This window comes from Ptychodera flava, chromosome 15 (assembly GCF_041260155.1).
Source record: "Ptychodera flava strain L36383 chromosome 15, AS_Pfla_20210202, whole genome shotgun sequence".
Lineage (NCBI taxonomy): Eukaryota > Metazoa > Hemichordata > Enteropneusta > Ptychoderidae > Ptychodera > Ptychodera flava.
Genome location: NC_091942.1, coordinates 10946281 through 10973385, shown reverse-complemented (window position 1 = coordinate 10973385; position 27105 = coordinate 10946281). Strand labels below are relative to the sequence as shown.

Sequence of the window (27105 nt, the reverse complement as noted above, 5' to 3'; positions counted from 1 at the left end):
ACTCTTCGTATTTCGAACAACTCATGATGGACTGCAACAAACGTTCCTTGATTTTTCTTTGTGCGGAGTAAAAGTCGCGCCTCTAAAAAAACGTTCACAGATTTTGAGAATCACTGGAAAATAATTTCTGTTTTACATTTTTTTGAAAGTTTTCTCACTTACAGGGAACACACCATTAATTTGAAGGAACAAACATTTGTATTTCAATGCAGTTTTAATTTCCTCTTGAAAATATGGCATGATATTGATCAACATGACATTACAGTCGCTGGTTGGGTGTTCTATGCATGTGAACTATTTGTACTAAGGTTTCGAAATCAACAAAAAGCGGCTTAGCATTGTTACTTTGAGTTTTCAGTGTTCCATAGGAACCTGTTCAATATTGACAGGTTGTGCGTTTTGTTTGGTTGACTGAAGCAAAGAGCAGTCGTACAGAATACTACCAATTCCATCAAAGTTCAAAGTCAAATTCAAGTTCGCTGTCTTTCATCCATTCCCGGTATTTTGCATCAAACATCTCGTTGTCTGCAACTGTGAAGTATTCTTTCCAGCCGCCGACCTTGCCTGGAATCAAAAGTGTTGGAATTTGTCATTTCAGAGAAAATGTGTGACCTGTCTCAAACTATATCCCTCCAAAATAAAAAAAAGATACAGGTATGCAGTGTGCCAACTATATTCTTGACGATTCAATAAGTTGTGCTTATAAAATACAATTCAAATTTTCAGACGTTTTAACAGGGTAATTTAGTAAAAATCAAGAAATGAAAGCAGTTATACTTCAGCCTTCTTTCTAACTGCTACAGTCGTTCACCCTTTAGGCCTAATATTAACATATCTTCAGAGAAGGTTAAATTCTAAAATGGTACTATCAGTAACATAATGGCGATATGTTGGTATCGCATCTTTCTCTGTGGGACTTTTCTCACATTGAATGTCAGACGTCAGACGCACTGATATGAAGTGTTTCTGCTCAAACTTACGAAGTTCGGCTCTAAACGAAGAAAGCAAACAGACAAGAGATACTGAAAGAATCAATCGTGTATGCGTCTTCGCCAACTCCATCCCCAAGATGGAGGAGACCAATGCATAACAGAATCTTTCAGTCTAAAAGAAAAGATGTATCGACATTAGGCCGGATGTAACCACTTCGACTGCGTACGTGAGAGTAACGCTCGCTAAGATCAATGTATCATCAGAAGGGTCTGTTGAATTATTACGGATGGAGGAAATTATTACAGGGTTTAATAGAAAACACGTCCAGACCGAAAAGACCTCTCCGAACTGCCCTTGACTACCTTTAGGCCTATCGGCTTTATTTTGACCTGCTGACCCAAAATTCACTCGGACAAAGATTTCAAAGCCCGTCTTCAATTGTGAGAGATTTTTATACTTTCTTCAGATAATCATGTAACTACCTTTTCTCACAAATGGTGACTGTGTTTCTGGGTCCACTCCGAGGCGGTATTTGCAATACTTTGCCCGCAGCGTCCTAAGATTCTTTTTCGAAGCCTCAAAACTGGTGTTTGCAACGATGGCGTCCAGCGATTTCTCCTCCAGAACCACGTCCAAGAATGTTGCGATGGCACTTATGGTAGAACGTATGTCCTGTAAAATCATTGGTATTTACACATGATGTTAGTACCCCAAAAATATTTCAAGAGGGTCCCAGAAATTGCTTTGCTTTTCTGTTTAGTTATCTGAGCGATACATTAATCAGATCATCTGATTAATTAATGGTCAAAAAATTACTTATCGTTTCCCCGGGGTCACCCTGCTATCTTTACTAGAGACTGAAGCAAACAACCTAATATTTACCGACAATTGAAAATCAAAATGTCCCCATCCCTGTATCAATTCTACAGAGGATTTTTTCTACCTTCACAATTGCAACCCTGTGAAACCATCACTTACTTAAAAAGCTTCAAAATGAATCCTAACACGTGATAGATTAAAATACATATATTGGGTCAGAATATCTGTCCCCGAGGCCAAGGCGCATTCTAAATTTACAAACGACAATTTCAGCCTGCAATAGAGCACGTTACATTTGAACCACATATAGCATGCTTGATCAACAAATAAAGAAAGTGAAGGTTGGAATTTTTTTATTTCTTCTGAGAGGCAAAAAGAGCTTGAATTGCGATTGATTGTAGAACGCTGCATATTTGATGAGAGATAATTACAGAGACGATGCGTCATTTAATCAAATGGTGATTCAAGAGTAAAACCAAAGCATAAAATTTACGACGCACAAAGGCATGAACTTTACCTTGTGCATATCTTCATATTTCAGAAAAAGAACATTCTCGTCATGGCGTCTTCTCCAAAACTCCATTGCATGGTCGTGCCAATGCATTCCGCTGTCTGGTAAGAAACAGAAATGGAGCAGATTTATTTTTGTGTTGGATTTTTTGCAGTGTTATTTTATATGTCTAACCTTTTGTTTGCCACGTGACTTTCATTTTTCAACCATGTTTTGTATTTTGCAATTTAATGTATTTTGAGTTCATTGATTATAATAGTTTATTTTTTTATTTTACACTGGTCCTCCCTTGAAATCAGTGCATTTGACTGAGGTAGCAAACCAGTATAAATGTGAATGAATAAATAAACAAAAAAACCAAATAAATAAATAAATAAACAAATAAATAAATAAATAAATAAATTAATAAATGAAGTTAATGGCACTCTCATACTGATTTTTCTCAGCAAACATGAATTCTCTTCTCTTTTGCTCCGTGAGATGACAAAAAAGACCAGTTTTCAATATGACGACTCCGGGTAATATCAATCAGAATGTCAATATCGATTGTCTTTCATTGGAGGACTATAATGAACTCTCTAAAACAGAGTTGACAATTCTTGACATCATCTTTTATTTTCGGAGCCATTTGTAATTTTGTTCTGTAGATGGTAACCTGGTGGTGATTGGCCATTTATAGCTTTTGCTTATATTCTGTTGTTCCAACACACTCTTTCAACTGTGAACAGTCTCATAAAGACAGAAATGCCTTAATAGCTGAACGTTCTGTTTTTTACGACATCGAAAGTTGTGATTGGGGATGGACCAGGGAGGGATTTTGTCTCAACAAGCGTCCCCTTGCGTCAGAACGGAGCTCTCCTGTCTCTCAGGGTCGACTGACCCATGTTAAACTGCTGTTCACATGGGACCTTTCTCCACTTCGCAGCTTCGACCTTCAAGGTTCTCACTTGAATATTTGCTACCACCACCAAGATCTGCACCTGCGGCGGCTCCACGCCTGCTCGTGCCCGGCGCTTCTGCGCTCACCGCACGCCATGCAACATATGTGGTTGGCATATACTGGTAATCACTGTTCTCTAAAATGACCGTGGTCTAGTTGACACAGCCTCGTGAGGAGATTCCAGAAGTGACAAAAAAGTTCTGCAAGCTCACGCCACTTTGGGATCATCCAGTAATTGAAGTATATGATTAAAATCCGTTCAGGTATTTTGGGATTCGCTAATTTACTTTTTGCTGAGTCATTTACGTTCAAATTTGATTAAAAAAGAAAAATAATGTAAATAACTCTTTAACGGTATAATTTCTTGACTTATTTGTAGGTGAACCCATGGTGTAATATTTTTCTCTAAAAATCGAATTTTGACTGTGATGACTCAGCAAAAAGTAAATAAGCGAAACTCAAAATAAATGAGCGGGTGTTGATTTCTACTTACATGCTCCCCATGAATTTGCTAAATCATTGACAAAGTCCACAACATAATCACTGAAGTAGTCGTAAGTCTTCCCGGATTTTATTAACTGCTGTTGGGCGAGAAGCTTTTCGAAGTAATAAGTAGACACCGCCACATCTTTGGGGTTTCGTGCGAGGTAGATTATCTGTAAAGTAAAACGAAATTGCAGACGTTGAGTTGAAAGGAAGAAATTCATCACAACTGATCATAACTCGTCAATTAAACGTGTATGTGTGACGAAAAGTGTAAGTTGGTCCAAGTATGCATACTTTACAATTTCACGTATTGACAGAACTTGGCTAAAATAGGGGTATGATTAACTGAAATTGATGACACATGAAAATATGTGACACACGAATATATTGTTGGCAAGCCACATGCAGTTAATTCCCTGCCAGCTAAGTCTGACCAACGTGTCGGGGGTGAGGATGGGGGTAGAGTCGGTGCGATTCATCTGACCTTTGACGAATTTAATATGTTTCAAGAGTTCGCTATCCCAGGATTACAGAGCCTATTCTAGACTTACTTGATCTTCTGACGAGAAAAAAGGACCTTTAAAATTCGGCTATCGATAGCTTCAAAAGAACGACTTTGAATGATCTCACAGCCAACATGTATTCTCAAATATCACTTCAGAATATAACATGCAAAGATAAAACACTTCTAATGGCACCTTGGCTTTCTTATTGCCCTGGAGTTGCGTCGGTAGTGATGTGTAGTCGAGATGCGTGCAAAGCAATCTCGGTGATTCCATGCTTGTCAAACTGATATCAGGGGTTATATCCAGCATCTCGGAGACTTTATCTTTCCCGGGGAAATCGGTGACTACGAACTCCAGCTGAGGAATAGACATATCTATGGATGTTCCCTTCAAAGCGTCAACATCACCACCATTTCGAATAAGGGAGAGAATCTCCTTCATCCATGTGGTTCCTGTCGAATTGAATTTATTGTCAAATTATAAGAGTCAGCACTAGGCATAGACACATCGCTCAGGAAGTCACGTCGGATTATTCGGATTATTATCCATTCATTATTTTTTCCAATAAAAAAGTGGTTTTACTTGAACAATGTAATTGTCCAAAAGGGAAAATTGAGCTGTAAAACTCTTTTGAGCATTGTCTTTTGACTTTGGGGTTGGCAGGTGAGATCACTTCAGGATGCCAGCGTAAAGCTTTTGTGTCGGTTGTGATGAAAAATATATGCAGTTTGTTTTCGGGCAAACGATCAGATGTTTTAGGGGCGTGTAAGATAATTTTGGACTCTATAGCTTCGGTAATGTAGAATGTTTCAACAACAAAAAGGAGGAAACAAGGTAACTGCTATTATAGCTAAATAACTTCTGAAACAGGAATAAAGTGCAATGGATTCACCCCAAGACCTTATATACTCGAGCATGGCACCAATTGATCGTACAGTGAAAAGCCAGGAAAACCAATCTCTTACCAGACTTGGGGAATGTGATAAGGTATGCGTCATCTGGACGAACTTCAAAGTTGACAAATTTTTCTGATGGAGGTCTAAAACCCATCGTTCCACTTGCATCAACTTTCTTGAAAGCAGACTACCCTCTGAAAGTAAACAAAGACGAGCGAGAGGGGAGATTAGAATATCGATATGCCTTTAAGACATTTGCCCGAAGTAATTGAATAATAATTCTTTTGTTTTGCGTCCACCATAAGACTTCACTGCATAGCACAGTTTACTATTCTTAGTGTTAACAAATCAAATTCAATCAAAGTCAAAATTTATCAAAGTACTTATTATCAACATGGCCATACATGCACTTTATCAACAAGCTGAATACTAGTCTGAAAATGCCACATTTTCCATGTCATTTTCGTCTTTATAGGTAAAACGTACCACAGAAAACAGTGTGTAACCCCTTCCCCTCCCCGCCCCGGTGATTTCGGATGTTTAATAGTAATGAACTTATGGATGTAAACAAATTTACATCCATGGTTTTGACGTATGCTTAGGGGGCCGTCATGATTTACGCCCAGGAGGATTGGAGGAATGTGAGGAAGGTCACTCAAATAATCGAAAGTTACAAGGGGGTTGCTGAAAATGTGGAGAGAAAGAAGGGGTTTACTCAATTTTTGGTGCAAAATGACTTGAAACACCTCTCAGATTGCACAATTTCACACATTAATTTCTAAAAATTTTCGATGAGACAGCCCCTCTCGCGCTCTCCCCCTTGGTGTGTTCTAACAGTTTTACGTAGTAAAAACACCTCTGATATTGCACCAGACTGCACCATTGCACGGATCAATTTCTCAATTTTTTCCACGCAAGAGAGTGTACAACCTCCTCTGACACTTTCTCCCTCAGCCTCCCCGGTGTTCTCAGCCCTCTGTACTTTCAAATTCTGCCCTGTCAGATATCTTAGTGAAAACCCTGTCATGATACCCATCCAAAGTAAACAATACTGTATGGTTTGATACTGGTTATAGCCTGAGCTTTCATGTCTACATTTTGTTGTAACTTTGAATATTATTTTGTTTGTTTCCTTTTTCAACCGTTATGAGATAACCGATAATAATCTAGCAGGACACACCAGGATATAAAAGGTCTTTACCATTACTGTATTTTTGTTAAATTTTACAATTACATGTCTTGATATTTAACTTTTCTAAATGGGGTGGCGGTCGTCAAAATTTCTATTTTAGACGGCTCCCTAAAGTTACCTGATACATAGATAGTAGATTGCCCTGCCTGTGTTAGAAATGACCGGAGGTTGACGTTGACCAACGCTTCCAGTTGAAAGATCATCTCATCCTGTTTTGGCAATATTTCCTGTCCTTTAATATTTTCTGACGTTACCTGTATCATGTGTATTGAATTAAAGCTGTAACTGAGTGAATCATTCAATATAGATTTGGAAACTATTTACACTTTCTAGACAAAGCGTGGATCAGCGGTAAGAGTTGGTAATAGGGAAGGGAGTCCACACCGCTGCTGTTTAAATATCTAAAGTAGATCTTACAACCGACGACTTATTGCTTCAGCTTCAGTCACTAAAAGCATTACGATACCAGACCGTTGCCCCAACTCAGAGATCGTAAAGTTAGATACGTAACAATTCAAGTTTAATCTAGACTATGTTTGTGATTATGGATTAATGGAACAGACTAAGGAAACAGATACAGAACAAAAATACTGAAACATCTATTATCACATGCACAAGCCAAGTTTGTCGTCTCCGAACAAAAAATACGGGATTTATTCTCTGGTCGTTCTACGTCACGACAACCCGCGTCTATGTCATCAATTTTGGTGCGTCGGCCCTTTTTTTTGTCGATCTTCGGTGTGCTCGTAAATATGTAAACAAACAGTATGGCGGCCGATGTTTCTCCCACGATCAAAAGTCATGTAATGAAATCGATATTTTCACAGACTACGACATTACTAATCCGAACAATGTAAACACAAGAGTGTACCGCCTGTATATTCCGAAGGAATTACGTGAATAATTTGCGGAAACAACGAACTCGAAGTGGTCGCGTATAGCCTACCGTGGGTTCCGTACGCATAGGCGCGACCTTTAAAGTGTTCGCGCCGTCGAGATTCAGTCGATATTTGTTCCCGAAAAATAGCGTATCTTCGTCTGTGATAAATTTCTAGGACTATGCTATCTTTGAAATAGATTATAACTTTGCGGAAGATAGCCTACGTGTAGACCGAGAGCTGTCATTTGCTCCACACACGAACGAACGTGAGCGCTAACGCACACGACGGACGACTGGAAATGATTGACAACTTGTGCACGGCGTACTGATATTTATTCCTAAAGTAGTTCAAAGTTTGAACGCGGAATCGTCATGGAAAACATTTTATTTTGCAAAAAATAACGAATTCTTGGCTTGTGCATGTGATAAGTATATTATTCCCTAATATTTTTCTTCGTTCAGCTCTGAAAATACTCGTGACGTAATGACCGTGTCACCACTCGTCTTCGACTCGTGGTGACACGGTCATTACGTCACTCGTATTTTCCTTCGCTGAACGAAGAAAAATATTAGGGAATAATATCTAATTATTCTTCTAAATGAAATACTTCACCATGCAAGTGTTGATTTTTTTTAATTAAAAGAGAAAACAGCAAAGTTTGTTTCTCTCAACTTGTACACAAACACACACACACACACGCACACACACACACACACACACACACACACACACACACACACACACACATATATATATATATATATATATATATATATATATATATATATATATATATATATATACAAAATGTATACAATGTGCCCTCCCGGTTATCACCATGATGGCTTTATATTTTATATATATATATATATATATATATATATATATATATAATTATATATATATATATATATATATATATATATATATATATACCTCACCAGAAAAAATCGATATCCGAGGAACAATATGGTTCTGGATCTGGCTTAAGTTGTCACTGGTCTGTCTTTCTTATTACATGTCGCAAGCAAGTGAGGAACAAGTTAACGCAGTTAACGCAGCGAAAATTTCACATAACATAGGGTATATGCAGCTCCAGGGCACAACTATTAATAATTGGTTTTATAGACCCTTTCTAGTCTATCAAGCAAAGTCACTGTACGGTTACACATTTCATCACACTAGTTTTCATCAGACAGGTTGCCTTACAGGTGAAGTGAACAAAATTACAATTTGTAATGATCTTATATCGCAGTGTGTGGTTTTACAAGTGCGCAATATACTTTAATTTGATTGGATACAAGGATAATTGTCTTATCGTGATTGGTCGTTTTGTTTTTTATATGTTGGTTCAATGACATCTGTATGTCTCATTTGCATTTTTATCCACCAATAGTAATACAGACATAGCAGTACTCGCACCTTTTGCCACGTTTCAGTCCGTTAAAAGCAAAAGTGCGAGGAAACGTGCTTCAGTTCAAGCCTGTAGCCAGAACGGCAACATGTAAAACTGTGTTTCTGTATATTTCAGGTTAGTTATATTCTTCACAGCCAGTTATATTTTCACAATTTTAATGTACTTTTGTAACTCAGTACTGGAATAATTCAGTTAGTTTCTGTTTAATGTTTGATGTGAAAGCGTTGTAATTAGTCTTTTGTCAAAATAGTTCTTCTGTCGGGATTATATATGTATGTACGTGTATTTTCTTCAGCAAACAGTGTATTTTCTAATGAAAGTGTTTTGTATTGTTTCAGTTCAAGCCTGTAGCCAGAACGGCAACATGTAAAACTGCGTTTCTGTATATTTCAGCATAATAAAAGTTGGCTGTTTCAATGCCATTGATGGAGTGCTGTGTATCCATGTAAGGGCGGAACCGTGACACTTATTTTATTTGTTTTCGGGACGAGTTAATTAATTTGAAAGGCCTTGGTTTCTACTGGCCGTGGGTACGTGGGGAGACAGAACTCTTCATGTGATCAATGTTACCAGCTGTTGTCCATGCAACAGTAATCCAGACACACACACAAAATTTAGTAATTCTCCTATTTATTCTAATTAAATATAAAAGAAATATTAAGTTACAATAATAAGAAAAACTTATCTGACTCCTGTGCGTAAGAGAGGGGGTAGAGGAGTAACGTGTAGTACAGTCTTTGAGCTCTACAGTTGCCCGGGTTAATAAAGCGTCCGTCTGCCGTGTTCACTGTCCAGTCGAGCATACAATCCCTTGATCCGGTAACTTCAACACAGATCCCGTTCAAGTCCTTTCCCGTAGCACATGTGCACAGTTGTTTGTCCAAGCATCAGAGGTCCCGCAATTCAAGTTCTGTACGGCGGTTCCGTAGGATGTCGAGATTGTCTCTGTTCAGGTACAACTGGCCAAGTGTATGCACACCAAGTGCTTCTCTCGTAGTTCAGTCACTCTGCTCCATGGAGGGACCACAGTCTTGACACCGTAGAGTCCCGGCTTTCAGCACACACAGCAGGCTCCGCAGGGAGGAGTGCAGAGACGTGAGGAGTGAACTTCCCAAGCTAAGTCATACAGTTATATCCACTATGTATTGCATTTGACATTCAAGGTTTGATCCTTGATAAATTGTCAAGGAGTGGACGCAAAGTCTGGTCTCAGCGTCATGGTCCGGCAAGTTCAGATCATATGTACCTACAGATGGTCTGTAATCCATCATATTTAGGCACTGAGTAGGGTTTAATTGTGAGAAGGGGGAACTATTCCCCAAGTGTATATTTTGGCGACCTCCTCCTAGAATCTGATCCAGGATGTAGCCATGCTCTTGTCTGGTTAAAATGTATAAAATGTCTTTGTGGAAATGCGGCCAAGGTGCCGACATTTCAAGGTAATTTTGATAAGTTTCACACAGCTCCCTTCTAAGAACATTGTCATTGCACTCCTGGGTATTACTTAAAGTGAAAGATAATACAGCACAAGGTCGGTATAGTTCACAGTCAATGGGGGGGCGGGGGTTCGGAATGCACAGGGCAGATAAGTACTGGGGGGATTCGCACAGGTCACATACAGACATATAAAACATTGACATTAAAACAAAACTTAAAGCTATTGAAAATTAAATGAAATTAAATCTACTGTTTATCTTTGAAAAAACAACAATAAAACTATTAACTAACACTACATAACTTATCTCTATACTACTCTCATACTATTTGCAAACTCTCACTCTGCATAATTTTCTGCATTCATTCGCATACCATGGCAACTACACACTTTACATAATTTATTCTTCCACCCTTAACTTTCTCTGTACTTTTCTATGCTCACAGACCTCTTCACTAAGTACATTCTAACCATTGCTGAATTTACATTCCATCGACATGCACATGCAATATTAGTCACTGCATGCAATTCATTTGTTTTAATATCCAAACTCATTTAATCTGAATCTTTGTGGTCTCTTTATAGTACGTTTTGACCGTCTCCTAACTGGTTCTGTGTTATCATTTGGTTTGCCATTAACTGGATGTGTCCCCATGTCTTCTTCTACCCTAGTTTCTACTGCCTCTGGCTCATCACAGTGTTGCTGTCTCCTATTCTGTCCATTGCTCAATGTTTCATTTAACCTACCTTCTACACCAGCTTCTGTCTCTACACAGCCCTCGTTCACTACTTCAACATTCACTTCCCCGGTCATTGACATTTCATCATCATTAAGGTCTACTGTTACCTCTACATTATTTTCTACTGCAAGCCAGTTTCTCATTCTATCACCTGTGTACAACTTCAGCCTATCATAATGAACTACTTTTGGCATTGCTCGTGGACCTTTCTGAATTCTGTACAACACATCTGAAAGTTTGTTGAGTACTATGTATGGACCTTCCCATACTGGTCTTAGCTTGACTGACACACCTTTCTTTCGTTTATTATTCAACACCCAAACGAAATCCCCTCGCTTTAGTGGTTTCCATAGTAACCTCCTATCACAATTCCGTTTCTGTCGCACAGTGCTTTCTTTTAATGCTACCCTAGCACGCTCATATGCTTTCTTTAAATTGTGACGTAATGCTTAGATCGTGGGGTGAACGCGTTTGCCGTGCCTGTCAGCAACTGCTATCAAAAAAAACAAACAATCCATAGTGGGATTGTCTAGATCTTGATCTATTGACTATACAGTTAGTTGAACCTGGTATGAAAAACGTTGTAAACAAGCCCACAGGTTATCGTAATGTTGCTTGGATAGTCGTTCGAGGCGGGCGGCCGCAGGTCGCCGTTTACTTGGAAAAAATTCCAAGTAAACGGCGACCTGCGGCCGCCCGCCTCGAACGACTATCCAAGCAACATTACGATAACCTGTGAACAAGCCATGCTCATGAACATCTGACCTTCTTATAAATGCACCAAGTCAGAATCCATTTAATCACTGTAAGAATGGAACACTTAACCCCTCGACCAACCATGTTCAGAATGTTGCTATACAAAGGGTCCTTCCTACCTCGTCAAAACTTTCCTATGGTCGGAAACTTATTACCAGCTCCTTGTTTCTTGCGAAGAAATTCCCTCAGCAGCTATGTGATGAGCTCAGTCAGTCTGACTAAAAGTGCTATCGGAACGTCTTTGTCAGCGATGCATGGCCTCCCATCGGGTGTATGCTTGCCCCTCTAACCTCGAGCGTGATTCTTCACTTGGGTCATGGAGCTCAAAGGTTGTAAGACCTCTTGACCCATGAACCTACACACTCGAGTCAAGCACGCCATCTATATATTTGTGAATGGAATACTCCATTGTCGTCTTGCTGGCTTTAAGAAATGCGGCTTCTTGATTTCTTGTTTTGTTGTTTTCATGTCGGATAGGTGGATTTGATGATGAGCTCAAAATGATCCGAGGTTTAGAAAGTGGCATGTACATTACATTAAACGGTTTCACCTTACCCAAGTCAGTGGACATATATTAAAAGGAAAAAGTAGAACGAAGAAATATCCACCAAATCATTCTTGGTTTCGAAATGTCAGTAGAGTGAACGCAGTAGATCACGAGCCTTTGTCGATATCTGAGTATTTGGAGCAACGATCAAAGCGATTGAGCTTAGGGAGTAACACAACATTCTAAAAAATAGTTCATACAGAGAAGTGAATTGAGCGATGAGTTTTGTTCTTGATATATATAGTGGGCTACAATGACTTTTAGTGGCTTACAGAGTGCACACTTAGATTCCCAGGCAAAAGCGAAAACAAGGTATCGATGTATGTGCAGTTTTTCATATATTCTTAATGTTTAGTAACCTTTTCATGAATTTAGATTTTATTAATTTAAAATGCAAAAAGTCATTATTTTATCAAATTTTATCTGTCGCTCTACCCTTTCCAGCCACCTCAATGTTGAATGTATCACCGCTGCGTCTCGCAAATGAAAGACTAAAATTTTTTTCAAACATTCCATCTGGACAATTTCCACCATTCTCTTGCCAAGTCAAGATTAAACCTCGGGGTCACCGTAATTTGTGGTATTAGAAAAACAAATTGCCCAACATTTATCGATATTTGTAATTCAAATGGCCGCCTTCTCTGTGTTAACTCTATGAAGTGGACAACTTGTTTCCCCTGAAGATTGAACAACATTTCTTTATGATAACACTTAAGTCTTAAAGATTTACTGATTTCAACGACTCCAACAATATTGTGTATTTCTGCAAATTTGAATTGTATATGGCTTTGAATGCTAACTTTCACGAAAATTTGAAACTTATGCTGAGCCACGATTTACCACAGCTCTCATTCGAGCAACTGTCTTACATAATTACAGACAAGAAACTTTGAAAAGAAATAGCTCTGTTTATAAAGTTTTCACATCCTCTCGAAATGTAATCAATGTAATGAATTTTATAAAACAATAATTATACGTGGCTCTATAAGAGGGTAATATTTCGTTTATGCCCAGTTCTCGGACAATTTTTATGAATTTGGGAGAAGGGGAGTGTTGATAAGGATATATTGTAGTTATTCACCTCAGTAGAGGATTTCATCCCGACATAATATATGACTACATTGGCTGCTCATAACAGAGTCCATATTTTAAATTGTCAATTTTATTTCAAAAAGTAGACAAACCAAGTTCGATCGGCTCTGGGTAACCCGGGAGACTTGATGTACTTGGTGTTTGTTATTTGCTTTATGACTAAGAACTTTGTTAGCTATGTATAACTTTCTATCCATATTTGTTGTTTTGACACTTTAGTTCCCATCATTTCACGTAACTGTAGTTTTGAAGTGTAAGGACACGATATTTATCAACCTCGGTAAATTACAGTGCAACTAAAAGAAACCCCAACGAGTACTGCTTTGCCACTCTTCGTGTTTCGAAAAACTCATGATGGACTGCAACAAACGTTCCTTGATTTTTCTTTGTGCGGAGTAAAAGTCTCGCCTCTAAAATAACGTTCACAGATTCTGAGAATCACTAGAAAATAATTTCTGTTTTACATTTTTTTGAAAGTTTTCTCACTTACAGGGAACACACCATTAATTTAAAGGAACAGACATTTGTATTTCAATGCAGTTTTAATTTCCTGTAGAAAATATGGCATCATATTGATCAACATGACATTACAGTCGCTGGTTGGGTGTTCTATGCATGTGAACTATTTGTACTAAGAAATCAACAAAAAGCGGCTTAGCATTGTTACTTTGAGTTTTCAGTGTTCCATAGGAACCTCAGGAACCTGTTCAATATTATAGACAGGTGTGCCTTTTGTTTGGCTGACTGAAGCAAAGAGCAGTAGTACAGAATACTACCAATTCCATCAAAGTTCAAAGTCAAATTCAAGTTCGCTGTCTTTCATCCATTCCTGGTATTTTGCATCAAACATCTCGTTGTCTGCAACTGTGAAGTGTTCTTTCCAGCCGCCGACCTTGCCTGGAATCAAAAGTGTTGCAATTTGTCATTTCAGGGAAAATATGTGACCTGTCTCAAACTATATCCCCCTCCAAAATAAAAAAAAGATACAGGCAGTGTGCCAACTATATTCTGGGCGATTCAATAAGTTGTGGTTATAAATACAATTCAAATTTTCAGACGTTTTAACAGGGTAATTTAGTAAAACTCAAGAAATGAAAACAGTTATACTTCAGCCTTTTTTCTAACTGCTACAGTCGTTCTCCCTTTAATATTAACATATCTTCAGAGAAGGTTAAATTCTAAAAGGGTACTATCAGTAACAGAATGGCGATATGTTGGTCTCGTATCTTTCTCTGTAGGACTTTTCTCACATTGAATGTCAGACGTCAGACGCACTGATATAAAGTGTTTCTGCTCAAACTTACGAAGTTCGGCTCTAAACGAAGAAAGCAAACAGACAAGAGATACTGAAAGAATGAATCGTGTATGCGTCTTCGCCAACTCCATCCCCAAGATGGAGGAGACCAATGCATAACAGAATCTTTCAGTCTAAAAGACAAGATGTATCGACATTAGGCCGGATGTAACCACTTCGACCGGGTACGTGAGAGTACCGCTCACTAAGAACAATCACAGAGTAATATCATAGACAGAGTGGCAACACTTGCATGCCTTTTGTTCCATGGTCGTCTCGGTAGACTATTGGCTTTTCATATTAAAATGAGCTTTAAAGGTGTTAACCTTTTTGGAGGCTTGGTTTGTGGTTGATAATTACACGAGATTATGCGAAACATACGACGAGATGGCATCGTACTGCCAGTCGTGTAGCAACCATAGTTACTTTGTGAGCTCTCAGGCCAGAAACACTGCCTCACGCCAATCAAAACATAACACGCCAGCAGTTTCATAAACATGTCCTTTCTTGGCGCACGTGTAAAAGACGGTGTGACTGACCGTAAACCATTGAGTAAAACCAGACAGTATCGATAAAAGACTTTCAAATTTGGTTCAAACACACTCATTATATATTCATGAAAATATGAGAGGAATTTTTAAAACGGTAAAACCCACTTTCCTGAAGCTCAAAACACTCGCGTTTACGCCAGCACATCAATTCCGATTAGCACCACACGACAACTACAACACACGCTTTGTCGAACATACTTTCGCTTAACAATTGGTGAAAATCCGAAAATTACCGAAGGGTGCATGGTCGGCACTCTTCGGAAAAGAGAGCCAAGAGCTTCGTTAGGCGAGGCAAACATGGATTGCTTACGTAACCGCTTCACGCCTTAAACAATAGCTGTTGCCACTCTGTCTATGATATTACTCTGTGGAACAATGTATCATCAGAAGGGTCTGTTGAATTATTACGGATGGAGGAAATTATTACAGGGTTTAATAGAAAACACGTCCAGACCGAAAAGACCTCTCCGAACTGCCCTTGACTACCTTTAGGCCTATCGGCTTTATTTTGACCTGCTGACCCAAAATTCACTCGGACAAAGATTTCAAAGCCCGTCTTCAATTGTGAGAGATTTTTATACTTTCTTCAGATAATCATGTAACTACCTTTTCTCACAAATGGTGACTGTGTTTCTGGGTCCACTCCGAGGCGGTATTTGCAATACTTTGCCCGCAGCGTCCTAAGATTCTTTTTCGAAGCCTCAAAACTGGTGTTTGCAACGATGGCGTCCAGCGATTTCTCCTCCAGAACCACGTCCAAGAATGTTGCGATGGCACTTATGGTAGAACGTATGTCCTGTAAAATCATTGGTATTTACACATGATGTTAGTACCCCAAAAATATTTCAAGAGGGTCCCAGAAATTGCTTTGCTTTTCTGTTTAGTTATCTGAGCGATACATTAATCAGATCATTGATTAATTAATGGTCAAAAAATTACTTATCGTTTCCCCGGGGTCACCCTGCTATCTTTACTAAAGACTGAAGCAAACAACCTAATATTTACCGACAATTGAAAATCAAAATGTCCCCATCCCTGTATCAATTCTACAGAGGATTTTTTCTACCTTCACAATTGTAACCCTGTGAAACCATCACTTACTTAAAAAGCTTCAAAATGAATCCTAACACGTGATAGATTAAAATACATATATTGGGTCAGAATATCTGTCCCCGAGGCCAAGGCGCATTCTAAATTTACAAACGACAATTTCAGCCTGCAATAGAGCACGTTACATTTGAACCACATATAGCATGCTTGATCAACAAATAAAGAAAGTGAAGGTTGGAATTTTTTTATTTCTTCTGAGAGGCAAAAAGAGCTTGCGATTGATTGTAGAACGCTGCATATTTGATGAGAGATAATTACAGAGACGATGCGTGATTTAATCAAATGGTGATTCAAGAGTAAAACCAAAGCATAAAATTTACGACGCACAAAGGCATGAACTTTACCTTGTGCATATCTTCATATTTCAGAAAAAGAACATTCTCGTCATGGCGTCTTCTCCAAAACTCCATTGCATGGTCGTGCCAATGCATTCCGCTGTCTGGTAAGAAACAGAAATGGAGCAGATTTATTTTTGTGTTGGATTTTTTGCAGTGTTATTTTATATGTCTAACCTTTTGTTTGCCACGTGACTTTCATTTTTCAGCCATGTTTTGTATTTTGCAATTTAATGTATTTTGAGTTCATTGATTATAATAGTTTATTTTTTTATTTTACACTGGTCCTCCCTTGAAATCAGTGCATTTGACTGAGGTAGCAAACCAGTATAAATGTGAATGAATAAATAAACAAAAAAACCAAATAAATAAATAAATAAACAAATAAATAAATAAATAAATAAATTAATAATGAAGTTAATGGCACTCTCATACTGATTTTTCTCAGCAAACATGAATTCTCTTCTCTTTTGCTCCGTGAGATGACAAAAAGACCAGTTTTCAATATGACGACTCCGGGTAATATCAATCAGAATGTCAATATCGATTGTCTTTCATTGGAGGACTATAATGAACTCTCTAAAACAGAGTTGACAATTCTTGACATCATCTTTTATTTTCGGAGCCATTTGTAATTTTGTTCTGTAGATGGTAACCTGGTGGTGATTGGCCATTTATAGCTTTTGCTTATATTCTGTTGTTCCAACACACTCTTTCAACTGTGAACAGTCTCATAAAGACAGAAATGCCTTAATAGCTGAACGTTCTGTTTTTTACGACATCGAAAGTTGTGATTGGGGATGGACCAGGGAGGGATTTTGTCTCAACAAGCGTCCCCTTGCGTCAGAACGGAGCTCTCCTGTCTCTCAGGGTCGACTGACCCATGTTAAACTGCTGTTCACATGGGACCTTTCTCCACTTCGCAGCTTCGACCTTCAAGGTTCTCACTTGAATATTTGCTACCACCCAAGATCTGCACCTGCGGCGGCTCCACGCCTGCTCGTGCCCGGCGCTTCTGCGCTCACCGCACGCCATGCAACATATGTGGTTGGCATATACTGGTAATCACTGTTCTCTAAAATGACCGTGGTCTAGTTGACACAGCCTCGTGAGGAGATTCCAGAAGTGACAAAAAAGTTCTGCAAGCTCACGCCACTTTGGGATCATCCAGTAATTGAAGTATATGATTAAAATCCGTTCAGGTATTTTGGGATTCGCTAATTTACTTTTTGCTGAGTCATTTACGTTCAAATTTGATTAAAAAAGAAAAATAATGTAAATAACTCTTTAACGGTATAATTTCTTGACTTATTTGTAGGTGAACCCATGGTGTAATATTTTTCTCTAAAAATCGAATTTTGACTGTGATGACTCAGCAAAAAGTAAATAAGCGAAACTCAAAATAAATGAGCGGGTGTTGATTTCTACTTACATGCTCCCCATGAATTTGCTAAATCATTGACAAAGTCCACAACATAATCACTGAAACAGTCGTAAGTCTTCCCGGATTTTATTAACTTCTGTTGGGCGAGAAGCTTTTCGAAGTAATAAGTAGACACCGCCACATCTTTGGGGTTTCGTGCGAGGTAGATTATCTGTAAAGTAAAACGAAATTGCAGACGTTGAGTTGGAAGGAAGAAATTCATCACAACTGATCATAACTCGTCAATTAAACGTGTATGTGTGACGAAAAGTGTAAGTTGGTCCAAGTATGTATACTTTACAATTTCACGTATTGACAGAACTTGGCTAAAATAGGGGTATGATTAACTGAAATTGGTGACACATGAAAATATGTGACACACGAATATATTGTTGGCAAGCCACATGCAGTTAATTCCCTGCCAGCTAAGTCTGACCAACGTGTCGGGGGTGAGGATGGGGGTAGAGTCGGTGCGATTCATCTGACCTTTGACGAATTTAATATGTTTCAAGAATTTGCTATCCCAGGATTACAGAGCCTATTCTAGACTTACTTGATCTTCTGACGAGAAAAAAGGACCTTTAAAGTTCGGCTATCGATAGCTTCAAAAGAACGACTTTGAATGATCTCACAGCCAACATGTATTCTCAAATATCACTTCAGAATGTAACATGCAAAGATAAAAGACTTCTAATGGCACCTTTGCTTTCTTATTGCCCTGGAGTTGCGTCGGTAGTGATGTGTAGTCGAGATGCGTGCAAAGCAATCTCGGTGATTCCATGCTTGTCAAACTGATATCAGGGGTTATATCCAGCATCTCGGAGACTTTATCTTTCCCGGGGAAATCGGTGACTACCAACTCCAGCTGAGGAATAGACATATCTATGGATGTTCCCTTCAAAGCGTCAACATCACCACCATTTCGAATAAGGGAGAGAATCTCCTTCATCCATGTGGTTCCTGTCGAATTGAATTTATTGTCAAATTATAAGAGTCAGCACTAGGCATAGACACATCGCTCAGGAAGTCACGTCGGATTATTCGGATTATTATCCATTCATTATTTTTTCCAACAAAAAAGTGGTTTTACTTGAACAATGTAATTGTCCAAAAGGGAAAATTGAGCTGTAAAACTCTTTTGAGCATTGTCTTTTGACTTTGGGGTTGGCAGGTGAGATCACTTCAGGATGCCAGCGTAAAGCTTTTGTGTCGGTTGTGATGAAAAATATATGCAGTTTGTTTTCGGGCAAACGATCAGATGTTTTATGGGCGTGTAAGATAATTTTGGACTCTATAGCTTCGGTAATGTAGAATCTTTCAACAACAAAAAGGAGGAAACAAGGTAACTGCTATTATAGCTAAATAACTTCTGAAACAGGAATAAAGTGCAATGGATTCACCCCAAGACCTTATATACTCGAGCATGGCACCAATTGATCGTACAGTGAAAAGCCAGGAAAACCAATCTCTTACCAGACTTGGGGAATGTGATAAGGTATGCGTCATCTGGACGAACTTCAAAGTTGACAAATTTTTCTGATGGAGGTCTAAAACCCATCGTTCCACTTGCATCAACTTTCTTGAAAGCAGACTACCCTCTGAAAGTAAACAAAGACGAGCGAGAGGGGAGATTAGAATATCGATATGCCTTTAAGACATTTGCCCGAAGTAATTGAATAATAATTCTTTTGTTTTGCGTCCACCATAAGACTTCACTGCATAGCACAGTTTACTATTCTTAGTGTTAACAAATCAAATTCAATCAAAGTCAAAATTTATCAAAGTACTTATTATCAACATGGCCATACATGCACTTTATCAACAACTGAATACTAGTCTGAAAATGCCACATTTTCCATGTCATTTTCGTCTTTATAGGTAAAACGTACCACAGAAAACAGTGTGTAACCCCTTCCCCTCCCGCCCCGGTGATTTCGGATGTTTAATAGTAATGAACTTATGGATGTAAACAAATTTACATCCATGGTTTTGACGTATGCTTAGGGGGCCGTCATGATTTACGCCCAGGAGGATTGGAGGAATGTGAGGAAGGTCACTCAAATAATCGAAAGTTACAAGGGGGTTGCTGAAAATGTGGAGAGAAAGAAGGGGTTTACTCAATTTTTGGTGCAAAATGACTTGAAACACCTCTCAGATTGCACAATTTCACACATTAATTTCTAAAAATTTTCGATGAGACAGCCCCTCTCGCGCTCTCCCCCTTGGTGTGTTCTAACAGTTTTACGTAGTAAAAATATAAATTGAAAACACCTCTGATATTGCACCAGACTGCACCATTGCACGGATCAATTTCTCAATTTTTTCCACGCGAGAGAGTGTACAACCTCCTCTGACACTTTCTCCCTCAGCCTCCCCGGTGTTCTCAGCCCTCTGTACTTTCAAATTCTGCCCTGTCAGATATCTTAGTGAAAACCCTGTCATGATACCCATCCAAAGTAAACAATACTGTATGGTTTGATACTGGTTATAGCCTGAGCTTTCATGTCTACATTTTGTTGTAACTTTGAATATTATTTTGTTTGTTTCCTTTTTCAACCGTTATGAGATAACCGATAATAATCTAGCAGGACACACCAGGATATAAAAGGTCTTTACCATTACTGTATTTTTGTTAAATTTTACAATTACATGTCTTGATATTTAACTTTTCTAAATGGGGTGGCGGTCGTCAAAATTTCTATTTTAGACGGCTCCCTAAAGTTACCTGATACATAGATAGTAGATTGCCCTGCCTGTGTTAGAAATGACCGGAGGTTGACGTTGACCAACGCTTCCAGTTGAAAGATCATCTCATCCTGTTTTGGCAATATTTCCTGTCCTTTAATATTTTCTGACGTTACCTGTATCATGTGTATTGAATTAAAGCTGTAACTGAGTGAATCATTCAATATAGATTTGGAAACTATTTACACTTTCTAGACAAAGCGTGGATCAGCGGTAAGAGTTGGTAATAGGGAAGGGAGTCCACACCGCTGCTGTTTAAATATATAAAGTGGATCTTACAACCGACGACTTATTGCTTCAGCTTCAGTCACTAAAAGCATTACGATACCAGACCGTTGCCCCAACTCAGAGATCGTTAAGTTAGATACGTAACAATTCAAGTTTAATCTAGACTATGTTTGTGATTATGGATTAATGGAACAGACTATGGAAACAGATACAGAACAAAAATACTGAAACATCTATTATCACATGCACAAGATTCAGATTCAGTCGATATTTGTTCCCGAAAAATAGCGTATCTTCGTCTGTGATAAATTTCTAGGACTATGCTATCTTTGAAATAGATTATAACTTTGCGGAAGATAGCCTATGTGTAGACCGAGAGCTGTCATTTGCTCCACACACGACGAACGTGAGCGCTAACGCACACGACGGACGACTGGAAATGATTGACAACTTGTGCACGGCGTACTGATATTTATTCCTAAAGTAGTTCAAAGTTTGAACGCGGAATCGTCATGGAAAACTTATTTTATTTTGCAAAAAATAACGAATTCTTGGCTTGTGCATGTGATAAGTATATTATTCCCTAATATTTTTCTTCGTTCAGCTCTGAAAATACTCGTGACGTAATGACCGTGTCACCACTCGTCTTCGACTCGTGGTGACACGGTCATTACGTCACTCGTATTTTCCTTCGCTGAACGAAGAAAAATATTAGGGAATAATATCCAATTATTCTTCTAAATGAAATACTTCACCATGCAAGTGTTGATTTTTTTTAATTAAAAGAGAAAACAGCAAAGTTTGTTTCTCTCAACTTGTACACAAACACACACACACACACGCACGCACACACACACACATACATACATATATATATATATATATATATATATATATATATATATATATATATATATATATATATATATATATATATATATATATATATAATATATACACAAAATGTATACAATGTGCCCTCCCGGTTATCACCATGATGGCTTTATATTATATATATATATATATATATATATATATATATATATATATATATATATATATATATATATATATATATATATATATATATATATATATATTATATATATATATATATATAACCTCACCAGAAAAAATCGATATCCGAGGAACAATATGGTTCTGGATCTGGCTTAAGTTGTCACTGGTCTTGTCTTTCATTACATGTCGCAAGCAAGTGAGGAACAAGTTAACGCAGTTAACGCAGCGAAAATTTCACATAACATAGGGTATATGCAGCTCTAGGGCACAACTATTAATAATTGGTTTTATAGACCCTTTCTAGTCTATCAAGCAAAGTCACTGTACGGTTACACATTTCATCACACTAGTTTTCATCAGACAGGTTGCCTTACAGGTGAAGTGAACAAATATTACAATTTGTAATGATCTTATGTCGCAGTGTGTGGTTTTACAAGTGCGCAATATACTTTAATTTGATTGGATACAAGGATAATTGTCTTATCGTGATTGGTCGTTTTGTTTTTTATATGTTGGTTCAATGACATCTGTATGTCTCATTTGCATTTTTATCCACCAATAGTAATACAGACATAGCAGTACTCGCACCTTTTGCCACGTTTCAGTCCGTTAAAAGCAAAAGTGCGAGGAAACGTGCTTCAGTTCAAGCCTGTAGCCAGAACGGCAACATGTAAAACTGTGTTTCTGTATATTTCAGGTTAGTTATATTCTTCACAGCCAGTTATATTTTCACAATTTTAATGTACTTTTGTAACTCAGTACTGGAATAATTCAGTTAGTTTCTGTTTAATGTTTGATGTGAAAGCGTTGTAATTAGTCTTTTGTCAAAATAGTTCTTCTGTCGGGATTATATATGTATGTACGTGTATTTTCTTCAGCAAACAGTGTATTTTCTAATGAAAGTGTTTTGTATTGTTTCAGTTCAAGCCTGTAGCCAGAACGGCAACATGTAAAACTGCGTTTCTGTATATTTCAGCATAATAAAAGTTGGCTGTTTCAATGCCATTGATGGAGTGCTGTGTATCCATGTAAGGGCGGAACCGTGACACTTATTTTATTTGTTTTCGGGACGAGTTAATTAATTTGGAAGGCCTTGGTTTCTACTGGCCGTGGGTACGTGGGGAGACAGAACTCTTCATGTGATCAATGTTACCAGCTGTTGTCCATGCAACAGTAATCCAGACACACACACAAAATTTAGTAATTCTCCTATTTATTCTAATTAAATATAAAAGAAATATTATTTTACAATAATAAGAAAAACTTATCTGACTCCTGTGCGTAAGAGAGGGGGTAGAGGAGTAACGTGTAGTACAGTCTATGAGCTCTACAGTTGCCCGGGTTAATAAAGCGTCCGTCTGCAGTGTTCACTGTCCAGTCGAGCATACAATCCCTTGATCCGGTACTTCAACACAGATCCCGTTCAAGTCCTTTCCCGTAGCACATGTGCACAGTTGTTTGTCCTAGCATCAGAGGTCCCGCAATTCAAGTTCTGTACGGCGGTTCCGTAGGATGTCGAGATTGTCTCTGTTCAGGTACAACTGGCCAAGTGTATGCACACCAAGTGCTTCTCTCGTAGTTCAGTCACTCTGCTCCATGGAGGGACCACAGTCTTGACACCGTAGAGTCTCGGCTTTCAGCACACACAGCAGGCTCCGCAGGGAGGCGTGCAGAGACGTGAGTGAGCTACCCAAGCTCAGTCATACAGTTATATCCACTATGTATTGCATTTGACATTCAAGGTTTGATCCTTGATAAATTGTCAAGGAGTGGACGCAAAGTCTGGTCTCAGCGTCATGGTCCGGCAAGTACAGATCATATGTACCTACAGATGGTCTGTAATCCATCATATTTAGGCACTGAGTAGGGTTTAATTGTGAGAAGGGGGAACTATTCCCCAAGTGTATATTTTGGCGACCTCCTCCTAGAATCTGATCCAGGATGTAGCCATGCTCTTGTCTGGTTAAAATGTATAAAATGTCTTTGTGGAAATGCGGCCAAGGTGCCGACATTTCAAGGTAATTTTGATAAGTTTCACACAGCTCCTTCTAAGAACATTGTCATTGCCCTCCTGGGTATTACTTAAAGTGAAAGATAATACAGCACAAGGTCGGTACAGTTCACAGTCAATTGGGGGGGGGGGGGTTCGGAATGCACAGGGCAGATAAGTACTGGGGGATTCGCACAGGTCAGATACAGACATATAAAACATTGACATTAAAATAAAACTTAAAGCTATTGAAAATTAAATGAAATTAAATCTACTGTTTATCTTTGAAAAAACAACAATAAAACTATTAACTAACACTACATAACTTATCTCTATACTACTCTCATACTATTTGCAAACTCTCACTCTGCATAATTTTCTGCATTCATTCGCATACCATGGCAACTACACACTTTACATAATTTATTCTTCCACCTTAACTTTCTCTGTACTTTTCTATGCTCACAGACCTCTTCACTAAGTACATTCCAACCATTGCTGAATTTACATTCCATCGACATGCACATGCAATATTAGTCACTGCATGCAATTCATTTGTTTTAATATCCAAACTCATTCAATCTGAATCTTTGTGGTCTCTTTATAGTACGTTTTGACCGTCTCCTAACTGGTTCTGTGTTATCATTTGGTTTGCCATTAACTGGATGTGTCCCCATGTCTTCTTCTACCCTAGTTTCTACTGCCTCTGGCTCATCACAGTGTTGCTGTCTCCTATAGGGCCGTTCACAGTTTACGTCACTGTTCTCTCATTAATATGCAAAAATAAATATTTGTCCGCATTTTTAGATTACGCTTTTGAAAATTACGCATGCAAGAACGACGAAAATACATCTCAGTGGGCTGACTGCTAGTGTAAGAGTGAATACTAAAAAACATATTCACGACTCAGAGTACAAGCTGCAAAAACAGCCACGGCATGCAACATTGATAAAATTTGTCCGCATTTCAAGCTGCGTGTCCGATGTCGCGCGCGTTCAGCTATATTTAGTAACAAACCTGTAACCGTGAACAGCGCTATTCTGTCCATTGCTCAATGTTTCATTTAACCTACCTTCTACACCAGCTTCTGTCTCTACACAGCCCTCGTTCACTACTTCATCATTCACTTCCCCGGTCATTGACATTTCATCATCATTAAGGTCTACTGTTACCTCTACATTATTTTCTACTGCAAGCCAGTTTCTCATTCTATCACCTGTGTACAACTTCAGCCTATCATAATGAACTACTTTTGGCATTGCTCGTGGACCTTTCTGAATTCTGTACAACACATCTGAAAGTTTGTTGAGTACTATGTATGGACCTTCCCATACTGGTCTTAGCTTGACTGACACACCTTTCTTTCGTTTATTATTCAACACCCAAACGAAATCCCCTCGCTTTAGTGGTTTCCATAGTAACCTCCTATCACAATTCCGTTTCTGTCGCACAGCGCTTTCTTTTAATGCTACCCTAGCACGCTCATATGCTTTGACGTAATGCTTAGATCGTGGGGTGAACGCGTTTGCCGTGCCTGTCAGCAACTGCTATAAAAAAAAAAAATCCATAGTGGGACTGTCTAGATCTTGATCTATTGACTATACAGTTAGTTGAACCTGGTATGAAAAACGTTGTAAACAAGCCCACAGGTTATCGTAATGTTGCTTGGATAGTCGTTCGAGGCGGGCGGCCGCAGGTCGCCGTTTACTTGGAAAAAATTCCAAGTAAACGGCGACCTGCGGCCGCCCGCCTCGAACGACTATCCAAGCAACATTACGATAACCTGTGAACAAGCCATGCTCATGAACATCTGACCTTCTTATAAATGCACCAAGTCAGAATCCATTTAATCACTGTAAGAATGGAACACTTAACCCCTCGACCAACCATGTTCAGAATGTTGCTATACAAAGGGTCCTTCCTACCTCGTCAAAACTTTCCTATGGTCGGAAACTTATTACCAGCTCCTTGTTTCTTGCGAAGAAATTCCCTCAGCAGCTATGTGATGAGCTCAGTCAGTCTGACTAAAAGTGCTATCGGAACGTCTTTGTCAGCGATGCATGGCCTCCCATCGGGTGTATGCTTGCCCCTCTAACCTCGAGCGTGATTCTTCATTGGGTCATGGAGCTCAAAGGTTGTAAGACCTCTTGACCCATGAACCTACACACTCGAGTCAAGCACGCCATCTATATATTTGTGAATGGAATACTCCATCGTCGTCTTGCTGGCTTTAAGAAATGCGGCTTCTTGATTTCTTGTTTTGTTGTTTTCATGTCGGATAGGTGGATTTGATGATGAGCTCAAAATGATCCGAGGTTTAGAAAGTGGCATGTACATTACATTAAACGGTTTCACCTTACCCAAGTCAGTGGACATATATTAAAAGGAAAAAGTAGAACGAAGAAATATCCACCAAATCATTCTTGGTTTCGAAATGTCAGTAGAGTGAACGCAGTAGATCACGAGCCTTTGTCGATATCTGAGTATTTGGAGCAACGATCAAAGCGATTGAGCTTAGGGAGTAACACAACATTCTAAAAAATAGTTCATACAGAGAAGTGAATTGAGCGACTGATTTTGTTCTTGATATATATAGTGGGCTACTATGACTTTTAGTGGCTTACAGAGTGCACACTTAGATTCCCAGGCAAAAGCGAAAACAAGGTATCGATGTCTGTGCAGTTTTCATATATTCTTAATGTTTAGTAACCTTTTCATGAATTTAGATTTTATTAATTTAAAATGCAAAAAGTCATTATTTTATCAAATTTTATCTGTCGCTCTACCCTTCAATTACCTCAATGTTGAATGTATCACCGCTGCGTCTCGCAAATGAAAGACTAAAATTTTTTTCAAACATTCCATCTGGACAATTTCCACCATTCTCTTGCCAAGTCAAGATTAAACCTCGGGGTCACCGTAATTTGTGGTATTAGAAAAACAAATTGCCCAACATTTATCGATATTTGTAATTCAAATGGCCGCCTTCTCTGTGTTAACTCTATGAAGTGGACAACTTGTTTCCCCTGAAGATTGAACAACATTTCTTTATGATAACACTTAAGTCTTAAAGATTTACTGATTTCAACGACTCCAACAATATTGTGTATTTCTGCAAATTTGAATTGTATATGGCTTTGAATGCTAACTTTCACGAAAATTTGAAACTTATGCTGAGCCACGATTTACCACAGCTCTCATTCGAGCAACTGTCTTACATAATTACAGACAAGAAACTTTGAAAAGAAATAGCTCTGT

The 27105-nt window shown here is 38.6% G+C and overlaps 2 protein-coding genes across 3 annotated transcripts; both read right to left on the bottom strand.

Annotated features, from left to right (window-relative positions):
* Positions 1 to 195: 195 nt before the first annotated feature.
* LOC139152348 (sulfotransferase 1C4-like) lies at positions 196 to 11815 on the bottom strand. Its single transcript, XM_070725486.1, has 7 exons — positions 11632 to 11815; positions 5161 to 5285; positions 4388 to 4647; positions 3697 to 3859; positions 2270 to 2364; positions 1416 to 1605; positions 196 to 564 (listed from the first exon to the last, which is right to left on the bottom strand). The coding sequence occupies exons 2-7, from the start codon at positions 5243 to 5245 to the stop codon at positions 452 to 454; spliced, it is 906 nt and encodes a 301-aa protein (XP_070581587.1). The 5' UTR covers positions 5246 to 5285; positions 11632 to 11815; the 3' UTR covers positions 196 to 451.
* A 1271-nt stretch (positions 11816 to 13086) lies between these two features.
* Positions 13087 to 25977, bottom strand: LOC139151139 (sulfotransferase 1C4-like). 2 transcript variants are annotated; one of them, XM_070723696.1, is made up of 7 exons: positions 25773 to 25977; positions 19338 to 19462; positions 18565 to 18824; positions 17874 to 18036; positions 16451 to 16545; positions 15603 to 15792; positions 13087 to 14048 (listed from the first exon to the last, which is right to left on the bottom strand). In XM_070723696.1, the coding sequence occupies exons 2-7, from the start codon at positions 19420 to 19422 to the stop codon at positions 13936 to 13938; spliced, it is 906 nt and encodes a 301-aa protein (XP_070579797.1). In that variant the 5' UTR covers positions 19423 to 19462; positions 25773 to 25977; the 3' UTR covers positions 13087 to 13935. The 2 variants fall into 2 exon arrangements, with proteins under 2 accessions (XP_070579797.1, XP_070579799.1); XM_070723698.1 differs by lacking the exon at positions 25773 to 25977 and having other exon boundaries at positions 13883 to 14048; positions 19338 to 19517.
* Between the last annotated feature and the right edge of the window lie 1128 nt (positions 25978 to 27105).